This window comes from Spermophilus citellus (genome assembly GCF_964194105.1).
Source record: "Spermophilus citellus genome assembly, chromosome: 8".
In the NCBI taxonomy this organism is placed as follows: Eukaryota; Metazoa; Chordata; class Mammalia; order Rodentia; family Sciuridae; genus Spermophilus; species Spermophilus citellus.
In genome coordinates, this window is record NC_138189.1 from 98,003,251 (window position 1) to 98,020,164 (window position 16,914).

The window sequence follows — 16,914 nt, forward strand, 5'->3', positions numbered from 1 at the left end:
TCCAGACATGAAGAACCTAGCATGATTCTATAGACCATATACTTCATGACAGATACTACTCTGAACCCCAAGTAAAAGAATGTGCTGTCCTTGTTTGGGTTCACAAGCAGAGCTGTGGATAGGAAATTTATTTCATTAGAAATATTTTGAAGTTAACTGACAACTGAAATGCCTGTCTTGAGCTCAATATCAAGGGTAAGAGTCATGATTATGTTAAAATCTCAATCCAACAGTACTCTTTTCTACTCTTACAGCCAGTCTGGATTTGTACCACTGGCTTCAGACTTAAAAAATAAAATAAGATCGAATTTTTTACTCCAAACACCAGCGAAGAGAAATCATAGTGACTATTTTAGAATACTCTGAGTAACATCATGTATTTATTAAGTCAGTGAAGTTTTTCCGGAATTTTTTGTTTGTTTGTTTGTTTGGTATTGAGAAAGGGGAGTCAATGCAACAAAAACATTCTCTCCCCTCCTAAAGCTTGCATCCACTGTGGGTGAGGAAGGGGCAGAAGGAGAAAAAGAAATAAACAAACAAATAGTATTTCAGGCAATGATGGGAAACTAGTTAGGGGCATTGTGATTTAAAAAAGAAAAAAAAGTGATTCCATGTAAAGATATGTAGGCTTCGCTACCATAGGAAACTGCAGATGCATTGATTTTTTTTAGGTTTTTATTTTTCCCTAAGATAATCTTATAGTTAATTTTTAAAAGAGTTATTTTGTAATTTTTAAAGTAAAATATTAAGAGAAATATCAAATACTGTCATTTAAAAAAATAAAAATTCCATATGCTAAGAGAAGTCCTTCAGTCTCACTCTATTACAGAGGGATCAAAAACAGAAAAACAGAAGGAAGTCCCTTGGCTTCTGGACCATCTTTGCCATCTTCTGTGTCCAGGCAAGCCCCTGGCCTTTCTCTCAGCCTCCCATCTTCACACCCTCCTCTGTTGCTGCTCAGACACCAACTGAGTCTTTCATTCCTGTCCCACATCACCTGCAAACCCACAAAGGCTTCCCAAAGTGGGCATGATGCAGAAAAGGATTTTTGAATTTGAAGCCCTGTGTTACCCATCCTGGATCCAATCCTTCTTTCTTATCCTTTCCAAAATGAATCAGTTTCTTCAGTGAGGAAGGCAACTCTTCCATAACACACCATCCACTGTCTGAATTCCAAGTCTGATTATTGAAATTCTACCCATCTTGTAGGAAACAAAACAGTCTCCAGCAAACATAAAATGGCACCATCTTTGGCAAGACTTAAAAACATTCATATTTTTAACCCAGGATTTCCCCAACTAGGAATTTATCTTATGAAAATGATTAGAGAATATACAAAAATTGGTATACAATTATGCAAAAATTGAAGATTGAGCGTAATCAGTTTTAAATTTCAGCTCTTCTTCTTTAAAAGCTTTATTACTTTGGGCAACAGCTCTCATTTTTGGTTTCTTTGTCTGTAGAATGTGAATATCTGTCTTGTTTGTCTTGAGAATTAAACAGGTTAATGCATGTAAAGTATTTTGTGCAGTTCCTGCCCTCATCAGTGGTTATAAAGTAAGCCCTATTGACCCTTTAGGATGTGATTTGAGTCTTACCTCCAGAGAGCCAGTCAACTAAGGTTCAGTGGTGTTTCCTCTTCTGTCACATAGAGCCTTGTATTACTCCTTAATTATTATTGGGTTTGTTCTTGTGGATCTTGTCTAATTAGGTCACTGGCTCCTAGAGGACAATAAGCATCTTTAGACTTCACAGAGCTACTAATATCTGAAAAGGCTAAAGTTCTTCTGTCTTACACCATTCTGAAATTTTGAGATCACGGTAACTGAGGCCTGCAGAATTTAACAACCTTGTCCCAAAACACCAAGCTGGCAAATGACAGAGAATTAAAATCTTACATGTTACAAAGCCTGAGAAATAACCACTATGCCATGCTTCTTGACAATAATACTTAAAAAGTGACTGCAGAATGAGAATTAATGTCAATTCCTGTCTTGAGATAGATGATAGCTTTTATCAATTCCCTTTAAAGGGCTTTCTATTTAACAACATAGCCATCTGACAGGCATTTGCCTAGCCATTTGATTATGTAATGGAAATGCTGCATAATTGTATGTTAGTTTGGAGTTCTCCCGAGAGACAGAACCAAGATGGATGGAGGGATAAGAATTTATTAGGGGAATGGACTACTGTGATAAGGAGGCTAAGAAGTCCCACAGTAGGCCATCAGCAGGCAGGAGGGAGTCCAGAAAGGCCAATTCTTGTGACCCAGTCCAAGTCCAAAGGCTTTAGAACCAGGGCAGCTGACTGTTTGATTCTTTAAGGCTCCAGGCCTGAGAACACAGGGAATACTGGTACACATCCTGGAGTCTGAAGGCTGAACTCTGGAGTTCTGATGTCCAAGGGCAAGAAAAGAAGGGTGTCCTTGGTCTAGGAAGGGTAGCGGGAGATTTTGCCTTTTTGTTTTGCCTAGCCCCCGGCCAAGTTGATGATGGCCATCCACATGGAAGGTAGATCTTTCCCACTCTGTCCACTGACTTATATGCCAGTCTCCTCTGGAAACCTTCTCAGACTCACCCAGAAATAATGCTTTACCAGATCTCTAGGTATTCCTTAATCCAGACACTTAAATTAACCAGCACAGATTGTTTTTTATTATTAAATGAGATAATTCAGTTAAGAGATGAGAACAGTGCTGAGTACATAGTTAAGTAAATGGTGACTCTCTGCTCATTTTTATTTTATTCAATTTATTTAGTATCCACACTGACCCATCTGGGCGTGTCATTTACCTGTCTTCTAATTTGTGACAGGGTGAACGTGGGGAGGCAGGGCCTCCTGGAAGAGGTGAGCGAGGGGATCCTGGAGCCCCTGGACCAAAGGTCAGTTATGCTTACATTGAAAGAGAACACTCTTTGATTTAGGAATGCCTGCCACTTGCCTGTAGAACATTTTGTAGAAAATTCCTCAACAGGTATTAAAACAGCTAAAATTAGAAATAACTTATTGAAATGCATACTGATTGCTTGTTTTCAAAAGGGATTTTATAATTCAACTTTCCCTGTTTACTCTGTTCAGTTCAGTGAACAAATTTAATGACACATTCAAGTGTAAAGGGAGAATACCGTCATATTAACCTGTTATCACTTGATGTGTATTAAAACCTACTGAGAAAAATCTCTGTTGGTAAGTGCTGTGCTCATTTCCATGGTAACTTGATGGAGTGTAAAACCTTGAAAATATTAGAGCTAAGGATTTGTTTACCTGTTCAATCTTGATTCATCTAAACTTCCTGCAAACTAATGTGGCTACACTTTATTTTAATAACCTATCCGAGAGCTATGGGAAACGATTTACTCTCTGATGAAAAGGAAATTTATGCAGACGAGCATTGTTGAGACTAATGAGAATTACTTACAGTACTCTTCCCATCCACTGATGGGGGAGGGCTGTTTTCAGAGTAATAATGGAATGAAGGCTGATGGAAAAACCAGGGAGCGAACTAATGATACAGTGATGATATGTGTGCTTAGTATTGTATTCACCAGCCATATATATATTGAGGCCGTTAAAATAAAGTGTTTCCCTGTTTCCTCGTTATTCTTAGTCACTGCTAATTTCCTTTTCCTGTTCTTATCTCCTCTGTCATTTTCTCTTTTCATCTTCATCTTCTCCTGTCATAGGGGAAACAAGGTGAATCAGGAACTAGAGGCCCAAAGGGGTCCAAGGTCAGTAACTGGGTAACATTTTAATGTAACTTGAGGCCTCACGATCTGTCCTTTTTGCCTTTTCCATGGAGAATCATGTTTTAGATTAAAATCTTTCACACACAGGGATTGCAATAATTTTGTCCCTATGATAATATCAAAAAATTATTTTATCTTTTTGTTTTTGTATGTTCTTGTGCTGTAGGTCTTTCTTTGATAAGTTATATTTTCTTTTATTTTTAGCACTTCTTTGGGGGAAAAAGTACTTAATTGTATAATCTTACTTTTCACTTCCTGCCTATATTTATGATAAATATTCAAGTTATATTTTGCCTTTAAATAAGGTGACTTCCTTCATTGCATTAAAATTTGCCCACCAATTAAATTCCTTTTCTTTGTCGTGTTCTTTATCTTGTCTGCAAGAACATATGCGCTGTTGGCAGAGTCATTAACAGTTAATTAAAGTACCATTGGCTGATAACATGGAAAAATGGGTACAAAATGAAGAAAGCAGAGATTAGAGATTATTAATTCTCCATTCACACAAATTACATTATTATGAGTGATATTATTAGTATTATGTGGATGGGTAAATTTATAATCCTTTTCCTTTCTTACCTTTCTTACCCATTTCATAGAGATAGGTAGAAGACAAAAATGTTTTGAATTCCATGTAGGAAAAGGTCTCTAAATTTAAGCTGTTTTCAAGAACCTTCAAATCCATACAATGTTGAAATGTTTTCTCCAAAGTTTCAGTTTGGACTAATTTTGAGGGCTTAGACTATTCATAGTGTCTTCACAAGTGGAGTTCTGACATCATAAATAAAATTTCAGAGATTTTTATATTGGATTGAAGGGGGACGGGGAGAAAGCACTGCCCTGCCCCTGACCTTCATCCCTGCCAACGTGTTCCCACTGGCTGCTGTCCACTTCAGCACCAAGGGTTAAAATGCCTATACCTACAGATGAACTTTGCCTTAGATCTCCATCGTCAAAAGGAGGTCTAGTCTATGACCCTACTTTCCTAATTCTCCCTATAATGAGCTTTCTGTTCCTCTCTGTCCCGATTATCTACATGTTTCTTCTCTGAAAACAGGCAACATAACTGTTTGACTTTTTTTCCCTTTGCCCCAAATCCCTCTAACTAAAAAGAATATAGCTCAGTTAGTATGACTTTGGGTGCTTTAGAAACCACTTGCTTCGTTTATGTAGATTCTATCTAGCAGAGTTACTATATAAACTATACAAGACAATAATTATCTGAAAGGGAAGTTGTGATTACCTGTAAGGTGCATCTTTTTATTTTTAAAATATTTTTAATTGTAGATGCACACAATATCTTTATTTATTTTTATGTGGTGCTGAAGATTAGTTTGCCACTGAGCTACAACCCCAGCCCTGCAAGGTGCATCTTAAAAAAAAAAAAAAGCATTTGCATTGGTGCATTGGTGGTGATTGTTATTGTTTTCCACATCAGAAGTTTATATTTAAAGGGATGCACTGTGGTATAAATACATCCTTAGACTTGAGAAATTTCTAGACCATTGGTCCTACTACTAATTAACTTTTTTCTTTTTTAATTGGGAAAGGGTGACCGTGGTGACAAAGGAGACTCCGGAGCTCTGGGACCAAGGGTAAGTGAACCCTCTCATATCAACTTTTTTGTCCCCTACAAACTCAGACTTGATGTAGTATGTGTGTATGTGACCTTATGAGTGCCATCTGGACTAATAATGCCCAATAATAGCATTGGAGAAGGGCCACTCTAAATATTCCTGCTGCCTTCCCTGCCCCCTTCTCTTTATTTTTGACTTTTGTTTCCAGGAGCAATGAGTGTGGACATTCTAGCACATGCAGTGAGTGTGGACATTCTAGCATGTTGCAATAAGCTTTATTGAGAAGGTGTAAAACACTTTCCCTCTGCCAAAGGAGTAATAGCAAGCCCACAGCCATACAGCTAATAGAATTTCCCATGTTTCAGTTAACCTGATCATAAAGAGAGCAATAACCCATTTGTTTAGAGTATTTTTTAAAACAGGCAGGGAATTAGGACATGACTAATGGAAATTATGTAGCAGATATAATGAGTCGAGTAGAAATCTCTTTTTGTTCCTTATTTGGCTTCGTTTTCATGGGATTCTTTTCCCACTAGGAAAGCCAAGCATTTCCTATAGAACATTATTCTATCTTCTTAAGGAATGAGAAGGTATAATCTATCAGGTATAGACGAATGGAAAGCAGATAGGAGTTTTTTAAATAAATGTGAATAAAGCTAATAAAATTTTGTAAATCACAGCAGATTAGCCTGTATTTTATAATGTTCAGAAAATGATTTCAGAGTTTGAATCATAGGTCTTTCAAAAATCTTTTACCTACCACAGACAAGAAGTTAGAAGTGGTTTGCACTTGGGTCCTGGCGAGGAAGCGATGGTCAGAGAGAGTCACAAGATATTGCTTCTGTGTTTTCTTTTTTTAATATTTATTTTTTAGTTGTAGTTGGATGAAATACCTTTATTTTATTTATATTTATGTGGTGCTGAGGATCGAACCCAGGCCCTCATATGTGCTAGGCAAGCGTTCTACCACTGAGCCACAACCCCAGCCTTGCTTCTGTGTTTTCTATAGTCCTGTTATACACCAGTCTAACTCCCATGGTGTTTCCTCAATTCATTTTTGTTATAGGGTCCACCTGGGCAAAAAGGAGATCAAGGAGCCACCGAAATCATAGACTACAATGGCAACCTCCATGAAGCCTTACAGGCAAGTGACTGCTCCCTGCCCTGAGACACAAGGAGAACACTGATGGGTGCCATGTAGCACACGCCAGCATGAGCTCCCATACCCCTTTAATCTCAGAGCACTCCATTCCTTGAAGCACACCTGCTCCCTGTCATCCTGAGCCCATTCCTGTATCTGGCCCCAGTAATCTTCACCTCATAGCAATTTGAAATCTCTCTCTCTCTCTCTCTTTTTTTCCTTCTACCTTCAGACATTCCTAAGCCTTATCAAGTATAAAATTTGTGTTAATTTGGTTGACTTTTACTTCTTTGCTTAAAGAGGGCGCTCTGTGGCTCTTATTTACTAAATGCATGACCTAGAACAAGTTATTTCATTTCCCTGTGCCTTGGTTTTCCCATCTATAAAATGAGTTGATATCTGCTTCATAGGGTTCCTGAACAGAGCAAATGACCTACATAGCCTATGCTTAAAACACTGCTTAGCACCTCATAACCCCCCTGTAAGTATTTCTTACAACTGCTACCATTCAATTATTTTCCTTCCATTAAGTCAAAAATAAACTAGATGGCTCCACCACCTTTGCTTCTTACTCCTCCTCTTCAGATTTAGACTCCTGCACTTGAGTCCCTGTCATTCTGTTGCAACTTCTCTTACAAAGATCAATGGTGACCTCTAGATAAAGCCCATCATATTTGTCATTCTTGACTTTTCTGTGACATTTGTACCAAACCACCTTCCTTTTAAAATTCTTTTTCTTCAGACTCTACTTCCATTTTCCTTCATGGTGCTGTTCTGTGTTGGTGTGTCCAATTTCTCTGTCCACACCCCAGTTTTTGATATTCTGAAGTATCTGATCTTTTCTTAATGACTCCCTCTGTGTTCTTCACATCAGGATTCCAATTCTGTCATTTTGGGATCTGATCTTGGTGTACTTGTAAGACCAGTTCCCTATAGGTGCACCATTGCCCATCGATTTCCACCAATGCCCATGATTGTGCTGGTTACTCTGCCCACCTACCAAATGATCCCCTTTCTTGACTAACCAGTTTATGTTAATGACACCATGAGTCTTTGTATTTTGTGGAGTAGAAGCTTTAGAGCCGTTTTTATACTAGTCTTAGTCCTTCATCCATTCTGTTTTCCATCTTCTCCATTCCCAAGGAGGTCCACATCCTGTTTACTGCATACCTAACACCATAACAAACCCTTGACCAATACATCTTCCTGCTAGTGCCTCCTTGCCCTTCTAATCCAAACTATGTATCATTCCCAGGATGATTTTCATAAACTGCCATTATTATAATTGTTCCAATTTGCTCAGGACTCGAAATGACCCCCTAATGCATACTCTATCAAGCCTAATCTCCTCCATCTGACATTTAAGGCTCTGTAATCTGCCTTTCTTATGCAGAACTTTTTATTTCTTTATAGCACAGAATTCCCCCTGGCATGGTCATTTTTATAGTATCCATATAAATCTTCATCCCATTCTTTTTTCCCTTTCTTTCATCCATCTAAATACTATCCTAAAATCTATGTTGTCACCCACTTGAGTTCTTTCTCTTAATCCTTTTCCACTTTACCAGTCAGGTTCTAACACTACCATTTAATTGTTCTCAAATCACATAATTGATTTTAATTTTCCTCTTACCAAATTGTAAGTTTCTTGATAACAGAAAACTATGCTTACATTGCATGGGCATGTAAAGATGCTATAAAGGTTTACCTCCCTCTGCTGATTTTCATTGTTGTTTTTCACTTCCTCATCATGGAATATTTTGCCGAGGATGTTGTGTAGTACAGGCTTTCTATTCTTTTAACTTTTGTTTATAATGGAAGGTTTTTATATCATCAAATCTAAAGCTTAATTTTGCTGGATGTGATTCTTGGTTGGCATCCATTTTCTTTCAGAGCTCGGTATATATTGTCCCAGGATCTTCTAGCTTTCAGGGTCTTGGTTGAAAAATCTGCAGATATCCTAATTGGTTTCCCTCTATATGTAATCTGATTTTTTTTCTCTTGTGGCTTTTAAAATTCTCTCCTTATTCTGTATGCTAGACATTTTCATTATAATGTGCCTTGGTGTGGATCTGTTGTGATTTTGTACATCTGGTATCCTGTAAGCCTCTTATACTATTTGGTTTTCCAATTCATTCTTCGTGTTTGGAAAATTTTCTGCTATTATTTCATTGAATAGATTGTTCATCCCTTTGGTTTGGAACTCTATGCCTTTATCCCAATAACTCTTAAATTTGGTCTTTTTATGTTATCCCATATTTCTTGAATGTTCTGCTCATGGTTTCTTACCATCTTCACTGTGTGATCTACATTCTTTTTGAGATTATATATTTTGTCTTCATTGTCTGAGGTCCTGTCTTCCAAGTGGACTAATCTGTTGGTCATGTTTTCTATTGAGATTTAGTGGTTAAATGAGTATGTGTACTTTTTATGTACAAGTTCCTTTTTTAGTTTAAAAGACAAACTAATTTTAAATATTTTTCCATTTTATACCTCTTTAAATCATTTTTTCAGCCTCACTAATGTGATCTAACTTTGGTAGATTTACACTTCTATGTGTCCTTTTTTACTACCACTATTTTTAACCAGTAAAGTATTTATTATTAATGTGTACAAAATCTGTCTTCAGCTCAGCCATTTTTTTTTCTGGTTACCTCCCTCCCTCTCTCCCCTCCCTCCCTCCCTCCCTCCCTCCCTCTCTCTCTCTCTCTCTCTCTCTCTCTTTCTCTCTCTCTCTCTCTCTCTCTCTCTCTCTCTCTCTCTCTCTCTCTCCTCCTAAATGCAAAGAGAAGCATGTTTATTGGCTGGAGAAACCTTGCTCAGACAGTGTATTCAGGCCACAATGTGACTGGTTTTCTCCAATATAAGTGGCTTACACATAAGCAGTGGCCTCAGTGTTATGGCTAAGTTTTATAGCCAGTGGCCTCAGTGTTATGGTTAAGTTTTAGAACCATAACTGTTCCCTTTTCCTCTTAAGCCAATAACTGCTTATGGAGAGAAAGAGAATATACAAATTTCTAGTGTACCTACTATGTTTTCAAAATCTTAACTTATACATTAAAATACAGGGACACTTTTAAAACTTAATTTATCAGCAATGCTGTACATTTCTCTTAAACTAATTCCAAGGACAACATAATTCCTACCCCCACCTATAAGAAGTATCTGCCCTCATTGGGTGTGGTGGTGCACTCCTGTAATCCCAGTGGCTCGGGAGGCTGAGGCAGAAGGATTGTGATTTCAAAGCCAACCTTAGCAAAAGTGAAGTGCTAAGCAACTCAGTGAGACCCTGTCTCTAAATAAAATACAAAATAGGGCTGGGGATGTGGCTCAGTGGTTGAGTGCCCCTGAGTTCAATTCCCAGTACCCGCCAAACCAAAAGGTATCTGCTCTCTTATTTTCCAACAAAATGTCCCAATGTAATTGGTCATTTTCCACAAAATTGTGGAAGAATTTTTTAAAGCATTCTTTGCAAGAACAGGGTCTGGCTTTTAGCTACTCTTAGCCTAAAGTGGAAATATTTGTTTCAGTCTTCCCTCTACTACTAATGAGCAGGGTCATTTGGGGGAAATCATTGTATCTGTGCTTCATTGATCTTATCTGAAAAATGAGGATATCTTTGGAATAGATACTTTGCTAGGAGTCCATGAAATATAATATTATCTCAGGTTGTTTTTAGAAGCTCCTGAACACTTTATTGTTGTACCTAAAATCACTGTCCTTTTTAAAAAATCTGATACCTGCTCTTTATTCTTTTTTATGCTCATTTTTTTAAAATTTTCAAAAACAGTGCACTCCAGAGAAATGCAGGCTGAAACTAGACAATGTCTTCTGTTTCCCTTTGTCATGGATGTGAATATAAACTTCAGATTATTTTTTTTTATTTTTTTGGTCTTTTTAGTTATACATGACAGTAGAATGTATTTTGATGTACTATACAAGCATGGAGTATAATTTCCCATTCTTGTGGTTGTACATGATATGGAATTACACTAGTCGTGTATTCTCATATGAACATAGGAAAGTTATGTTGGATTCATTCTACTGTCTTTCCTATTCCCAATTCCCCCCATTCCCTTCATTCTGCTTTGTCTAATCCAGTGAACTTCCATTCTTCCCTGCCCTGCTCCTAACATGAATTAGCATCCTTATACCAGAGAGAACAATTAGCCCTTGCTTTTTGGGGGGATTGGCTTATTTCACTTAGCATGATAGTCTCCAGTTCCATTCATTTAACTGCAAATGCCATGATTTCATTCTTCTTTATGGCTAAATACTATTTAATTGTGTATATATACTACATTTTCTTTATTCATTCATCTGTTGAAGGGCATCTAGGTTGGTTCCATAGCTTAGCTATTGTGAATTGAGCTGCTATAAACATTGATGTGGCTGTGTCACTTTAGTATGCTGATTTTAAATCCTTTGGATATAAACCAAGGAGTGGGATAACTGGGTCAAATAGTGATTTCATTCCAAGTTTTCTGAGGAATCTTCATACTGCTTTTCAGAGTGGTTGCACCAATTTGCAGTCCCACCAGAAATGTATGAGTGTCCTTTTTTACCCACATCCTCACCAACATTTATGGTTACATGTATTCTTGATAACTGCCATTCTGACTGGAGTGAGATGAACTCTCAGTGTAGTTTTAATTTGCATTTCTCTAACTGCTAAAGGTGTTGAACATTTTTCCATATATTTGTTGGCCAATCGTATTTCTTCTTCTGTGAAGTGCCTATGCAGTGCCTTTGCCCATTTATTGATTGGGTTATTTGTGGGGTTTTTGTTGCTGTTGTTGTTGTTGTTGCAAGTTTTTTGAGTTCTTTATATATCCTGGAGATTAATGCTCTATCTGAGGCATGTGGCAAAGATTTTCTTTGATTCTACAGGCTCTCTCTTCATGTTCTTGATTGTTTCCTTTGCTGTAGAGAAGATTTTCAGTTTGATTCTATCCCATTTATTGATTCTTGATTTTACTTCTTGCAGTTTAGGAGTCTTGTTGAGGAATTGGTTCCTATGCTGACTAATGGAGTTTGGGGCCTACTTTCTCTTCTAGTAGGCGCAGACACCTGCTTTTTGATATAAAAGGATATGTGCTCTGTTTCTTTTTCTTACCTCAAGTTCAGTGTGACTATAAGCATATGCATTCAATATTATCATGCTGAAGTTCAAACCTTAAGATTTATTATCCTTATGAGGTTGTTAGGGCAACCATATGTTATGCTTGTAAATAGCATATAATTATTTTTTTTTCACTTCAAAACTATTTATTGGTTTTCCAAACATAGTACTCTGGTGGATTAAGAGCCCGTAATAAAATCAATTCAGCTAGACAGCTATTGGATTGAGAAGAGTTGGTAGACATTTATTCTTCTGATTTTTCTAACTAGTAATGGATGTTTATAGTTTTATAGATATAATTATTGCCTTCTACAAAAAGTTTGCCAAAAATCTCTAGGATAATTAGATAAAGAGGACTATATTACAGTTATAATAATATCATGTGAGAAATATAAAATTTTACATTGCTTCTATTGAAAAATATTCTATAAAATATCAGAATATGAAAAATTATCAAAAATAGTATAAACTTCTGTGGGTCCAGAACCCAATTTAAGAGAGACAACATTACCCAATATTGTTGAAACCCTATACATACAGTATGCCTGAGATATTTGGTGTTCTGGATTTGATGTTTATAATTCTCATGTTTATAATTATCATTTATAATCAAATGAAAAGCTTTCAACCCATACAACAAAGTACTTCTGTATCATTTTAACTGGAACTGAAATTGTGGAGTGAAATAAAAACCTGAGAGATTTCATTATTTTTTCTTTTGACACAAGGCAAAATCAAAAAGAGCCTATTTCTATTTTATTTTCCCCTTCTCTGCCCAGGACTACTCCAAATTTCTTTTTAGGGTATTTTACTCTGTCCCTCTTCCTAGTACTGAACCTGTTCAGTACTGTTATTATTTTGTGGATTATTCTCTCGTACCCTGTTAGAAAGACTATTAAATTGCATTGGTCTATGAAAAGAAAATTGTTATTTATATGTAAACATTGATCTAAGTTCTTTATTTTTATTTAAGGTAGTTGAATTTTCACCATTTGCAATAAAACCTGTTTCCTGATTCAGGTTTTAACAAATTCTCATCACCTTCTAAAATAACCCTGTTCTTTAGTGTAAATCATGAGAGATTTTAAGTTGGCATCATTATCATTATGAGAAATGAAAAAAATAGGGAGTTCATAGAAGCGTCTCAGGAAATAAGCCACAATGCAGCCTGCTAGGCTTCCCCCATCTGCAGTTGCTCTAAGCCTCGCCTCCCTTGTTCTTCATGTGTCTCTGAAGAAAGTCATATCTTTCTCCACCACTGCCACAAATTCTGTTTGTTTTTTTTTTTTTTTTACATTATTACTGGAGTTTGAGAAAGAACCCTGCTAGGTTTATGTAGCTTTAACTTAGAGGATTCAGATATAAGACATCCAAAGCAAGCAACCATCTTTATGACTTTTCTGTGGGTGTACATGCTGGTACTTCCAAAAGGTGATCAATGTAAGGTGCTTGTGAAGTTAGCTGAGTTTGCTGTAATGTGTTCTTCTAAAGCTGGATGGAACCTTGGGCAGTTTTTAGGTCTTACAAGGAAATCATGTAAATCCCATCTCTTAGTTCAATTACCATTAATAATGTCCTTTGTTACTTGTTCATTGTAAAACATGTTGTTATCCTTAAGTGTTTTTTTTAAATGGACATATTAGCCTTGTGTTTATTTAGATGGAAAAGTGAATTCATACATTGCCCCATGTTGGAAAATCTGAGTTCACATTGTAAACGTGCTTCCCTTTGTAAGTTTTTGGGACTCTGCTTTCCAGTTAAAAATATTGGAAGGCAATGATAAAGAAATTATTTCTGTTCTGTAATTTTCTAATACCCTTGTTTAAATGACTCATCTTTATTGCTGCAGCCGGACTGCGGCACTATACAAGTGAAGAAGCTTTCTTATAAATGTAAATCCAATTCTTGTTCTATGTAAATCCCTTAAGTATAAAGTATGTTGGCTGGGTGCTGTGGCACATGCCTGAAATCCCAGAAACTTCAGAAGATTGAGGCAGGAGGATCACAAGTTCTAGGTCATCCTCAACAACTTAGTGATACCCTAAGCAATGTAGTGAGATGCTGTCTCAAAAAATTAAAGGGGCTAGCGATGAGCTCAGTGGTAGATAAAGCGCCTGTGGTTTTAATCCCCAGTACCAAAGGAGAAAAAAAAAGGAAAGAAAGAAAGTATGTGTTACCTTACATTACACAGGTATGCTGTTATTAAATTCTGGACCCTTATTTATAAGGATATATATACCCTACAGAAGACTGTCATATGACAGTCTTCAGAAGCTATTGAATGGCTTCACCTTGCTCGATCTCCTCCAAAATCTTTAATTTTTTTTAAATCAGTTTGTGTCCATTTTGTCTTTTGTCTTAGAATTGCTTAGTGATTTTTTTCCTACTGATTTCTCTGAAGTTATAATGACCATGATTAATTTTATCCTAGAATAAAAATTTTAACCATGTGTACACATGTAAAACATTGTTTTCTAAGGAATGATGGTACCATGCCATGAAAGACTCAAGTGATTAAAGTAAGATGTTACTTTTTTATATTTTTTACAACAACAATAAAAACAACAACAGCTTGAGTCAGAGATTGGAACAGAGTGATGGAAAACAAATAGATGGTGTTAATCTGATATCCACAAGTTTACATGTAATCAGATAGTTTCTCTATGACCAACACCCTTAATGGAAAATGTTCTCCCCTCTCTGGTTTCATTAAAGTGGCTAATAGACCCTGCTGAACTTTTAGTACAAGATGTAAACTAGAAAATAGTTATACAAGAACATGATCCATAGATTAGGAATCATGTTTTTTGTTAAGGTGCTCTAGCACATTAAGAAATTAGATTAACTCACTATTAATTTCTTTACTTATGGCACATATAACAAAAATGTTAATTCTAGCTCAGCAAATGAGCTGCAGACTAAAGGACAAAAGAAATGCAATTGGATATTTCAGTTTTCCTCCTAGAGAGAACACTTTGATCAATAGCAAATTTCTAAGTTCACAACTATGCTGACAGGCCTGTAGTGTATATTACTTTACTATACATTATTTAATCAGATAAATAGAATTTTGACTCTTTTTTCATTTCTAGAGCTGAAACCCAGGCAGGGCCATGCACATTCTAGGCAAGCTCTGTACCACTGAGCTATATCCCTGGCCGGTTTTTTAGAGACAGGGTCTTGCTAATTTGCCCAGGTTGGCATCAAACTTGCAATTCTCCTGCTTCATCCTCCCCATTAGCTGGGATTACAGGCATGTGCCACCACATCCAGTTACCCATGGATTTTTTAAAAATAAAATTATAAAGATTTTTTTAAAAAAATCTTAACAATTATACTCTATTGAAAATAGGATGTGGGGCTGGGGATGTGGCTCAAGCGGTAGCGCGCTCGTCTGGCATGCGTGCGGCCCGGGTTCGATCCTCAGCACCACATACAAAGAACGATGTTGTGTCTGCCAATAACTAAAAAATAAATATTAAAAAATTCTCTCTCTCCCTCTATCACTCTCTTTAAAAAAAAAAAAGAAAGAAAATAGGATGTGTTCTAAGAATCTTGTCAGTTCCTTATAAGACATTAGATCTGTCAAAACGTTCAAAGTTGATATTTTGTCTTCAGAAATGTATTATTGAACTTTGACACACAAAATAGATAACTATTTATCAATACATTTTCCCAACAGAGGATTACCACCTTAACTGTCACGGTAACTCCTGTCGCATGATTTCTGTGGTCTGTGTCTTTAGTGTTGATGCATGCAGGGCAAAATGGTACTCAGGGAGCAACTGCCTTATCGATACTTAATCTTATTTTTCTTTATATTAATAACCTTTACAACATTTGCTCTAGTTGAATCACCTTGTTTCATGAAAAATCATGAGAAAAACTATTCATTTTCTTAAGTCTTTGACCTTCTCAAAGTTTTGTTCTTTGGGGTGGAGGGAAAGAAGTATATCTAAAGACACAGGTAATATGAGGAGACGAATTCATCCCACCAAGATGAATGTGGGTCATGGAAGCAATTTTAAAACTGTCTTACAAAACCAAAAGCATCTTGAGTATTATTTTGACCTAAAACATGTTAATATTTTAGCATATAAGTATAGTTTTAATAATTATGTAACAAGTGAGATATTGTCCCACTTCACATAAATATTGGGAGGAAACTAATTATGATAGAAATAATGGAGGTGTGCTGTGTGCCTGTTATTTAAAGCATGAATTTTAATACATATATACATACTTGCTACTTTTTAAAACTCTGACTTTTTTTGATTTAGGGTCCCCCTGGACCTCCTGGACCTCAAGGACTACAAGGGCCAAAGGTTATTCTTTAATTGTTTGTTACATTTTAATCACATATTATGCAGAGAAATTTTTTAAATTTTTTATTTGTTCTTTTTAGTTATACATGACAGTAGAATATATTTTAAAATATATACACATGGGAGAAACCCATTTTAAATACATGCATCTTGAAAATGCTGGAGAAGCAAGTCACAATATTGTTTCAAGGAAAAAATATTGAGATCTGACCTAGAAGAAAAGGGAAAATAAGAAGGAAGATAATGTTCTTCCCTAAATTTAATGTCATTCCCAATTAAGAAAAATAGAAAATATCAACCAAGGGAAAAATATGTTCCACAGAAATTACAAAGAAATACTAAACATGGTGTTTAAAAAATATTTAAATAGAAGAGGATTGAAGAGATCTACACCGACACTTCCAAAGATCCTTCCTTCCAATTCTTTTGTAATAAAAAGAACCAGGGAAGCTTTTGCATGATGCATTCATAAACAACAAAGGAATCATTTTGAAGTCATGTTTTCTAACACATCCCTTTATTATATATGTTCAGACATTCTGCCATTTAATTTTTTAATTTATTTGTTCTTTTTATTTGATGTTCAAAAAATCAAATAACTCTTGTTTGGTAAAAGAAGGAGAAATGCAAAATTTATCTACCTAATTTATTTGTTCTTAGTTACACATGACAGTCAAATGTATTTTGATATACATGCATGGAGTCTAACTTCCCATTTTGCGGTTGTACATGATGTGGAGTTACGCTGGTCATGTATTCATTAAAGAACATAGGAAGGTCATGTCCAATTCATTCTACTGCCGTTCCTATCCCCATTCCTGCTCCCTTCCCTTCATTCCCCTTTGTCTAGTCCAATGAACTTTTACTCTTCCCTGCTCTTGTTGTATCAGAGAGAACATTCAGCCTTCAGTTTGGGGGGATTCTGCCATTTAATTCTTTCCTAATGAAACATACCAATCACAAACAGTAGAAACGTGGAATGACTTGCCTATTCCTACCCTTT

The 16,914-nt window shown here is 36.2% G+C and overlaps 1 protein-coding gene across 2 annotated transcripts in view; it reads left to right on the forward strand.

The window, feature by feature from the left end:
* COL25A1 (collagen type XXV alpha 1 chain) overlaps window positions 1-16,914 on the forward strand; it is a 453,131-nt gene that overhangs the window by 399,501 nt on the left and 36,716 nt on the right. For both annotated transcript variants that reach the window (XM_081304125.1, XM_081304126.1), the window contains exons 19-24: window positions 2,814-2,882; window positions 3,684-3,728; window positions 5,297-5,341; window positions 6,390-6,467; window positions 15,269-15,292; window positions 15,867-15,911. In XM_081304125.1, coding sequence (XP_081160251.1) covers window positions 2,814-2,882; window positions 3,684-3,728; window positions 5,297-5,341; window positions 6,390-6,467; window positions 15,269-15,292; window positions 15,867-15,911 — 306 coding nt within the window. The remainder of the gene's footprint in view (window positions 1-2,813; window positions 2,883-3,683; window positions 3,729-5,296; window positions 5,342-6,389; window positions 6,468-15,268; window positions 15,293-15,866; window positions 15,912-16,914) is intronic.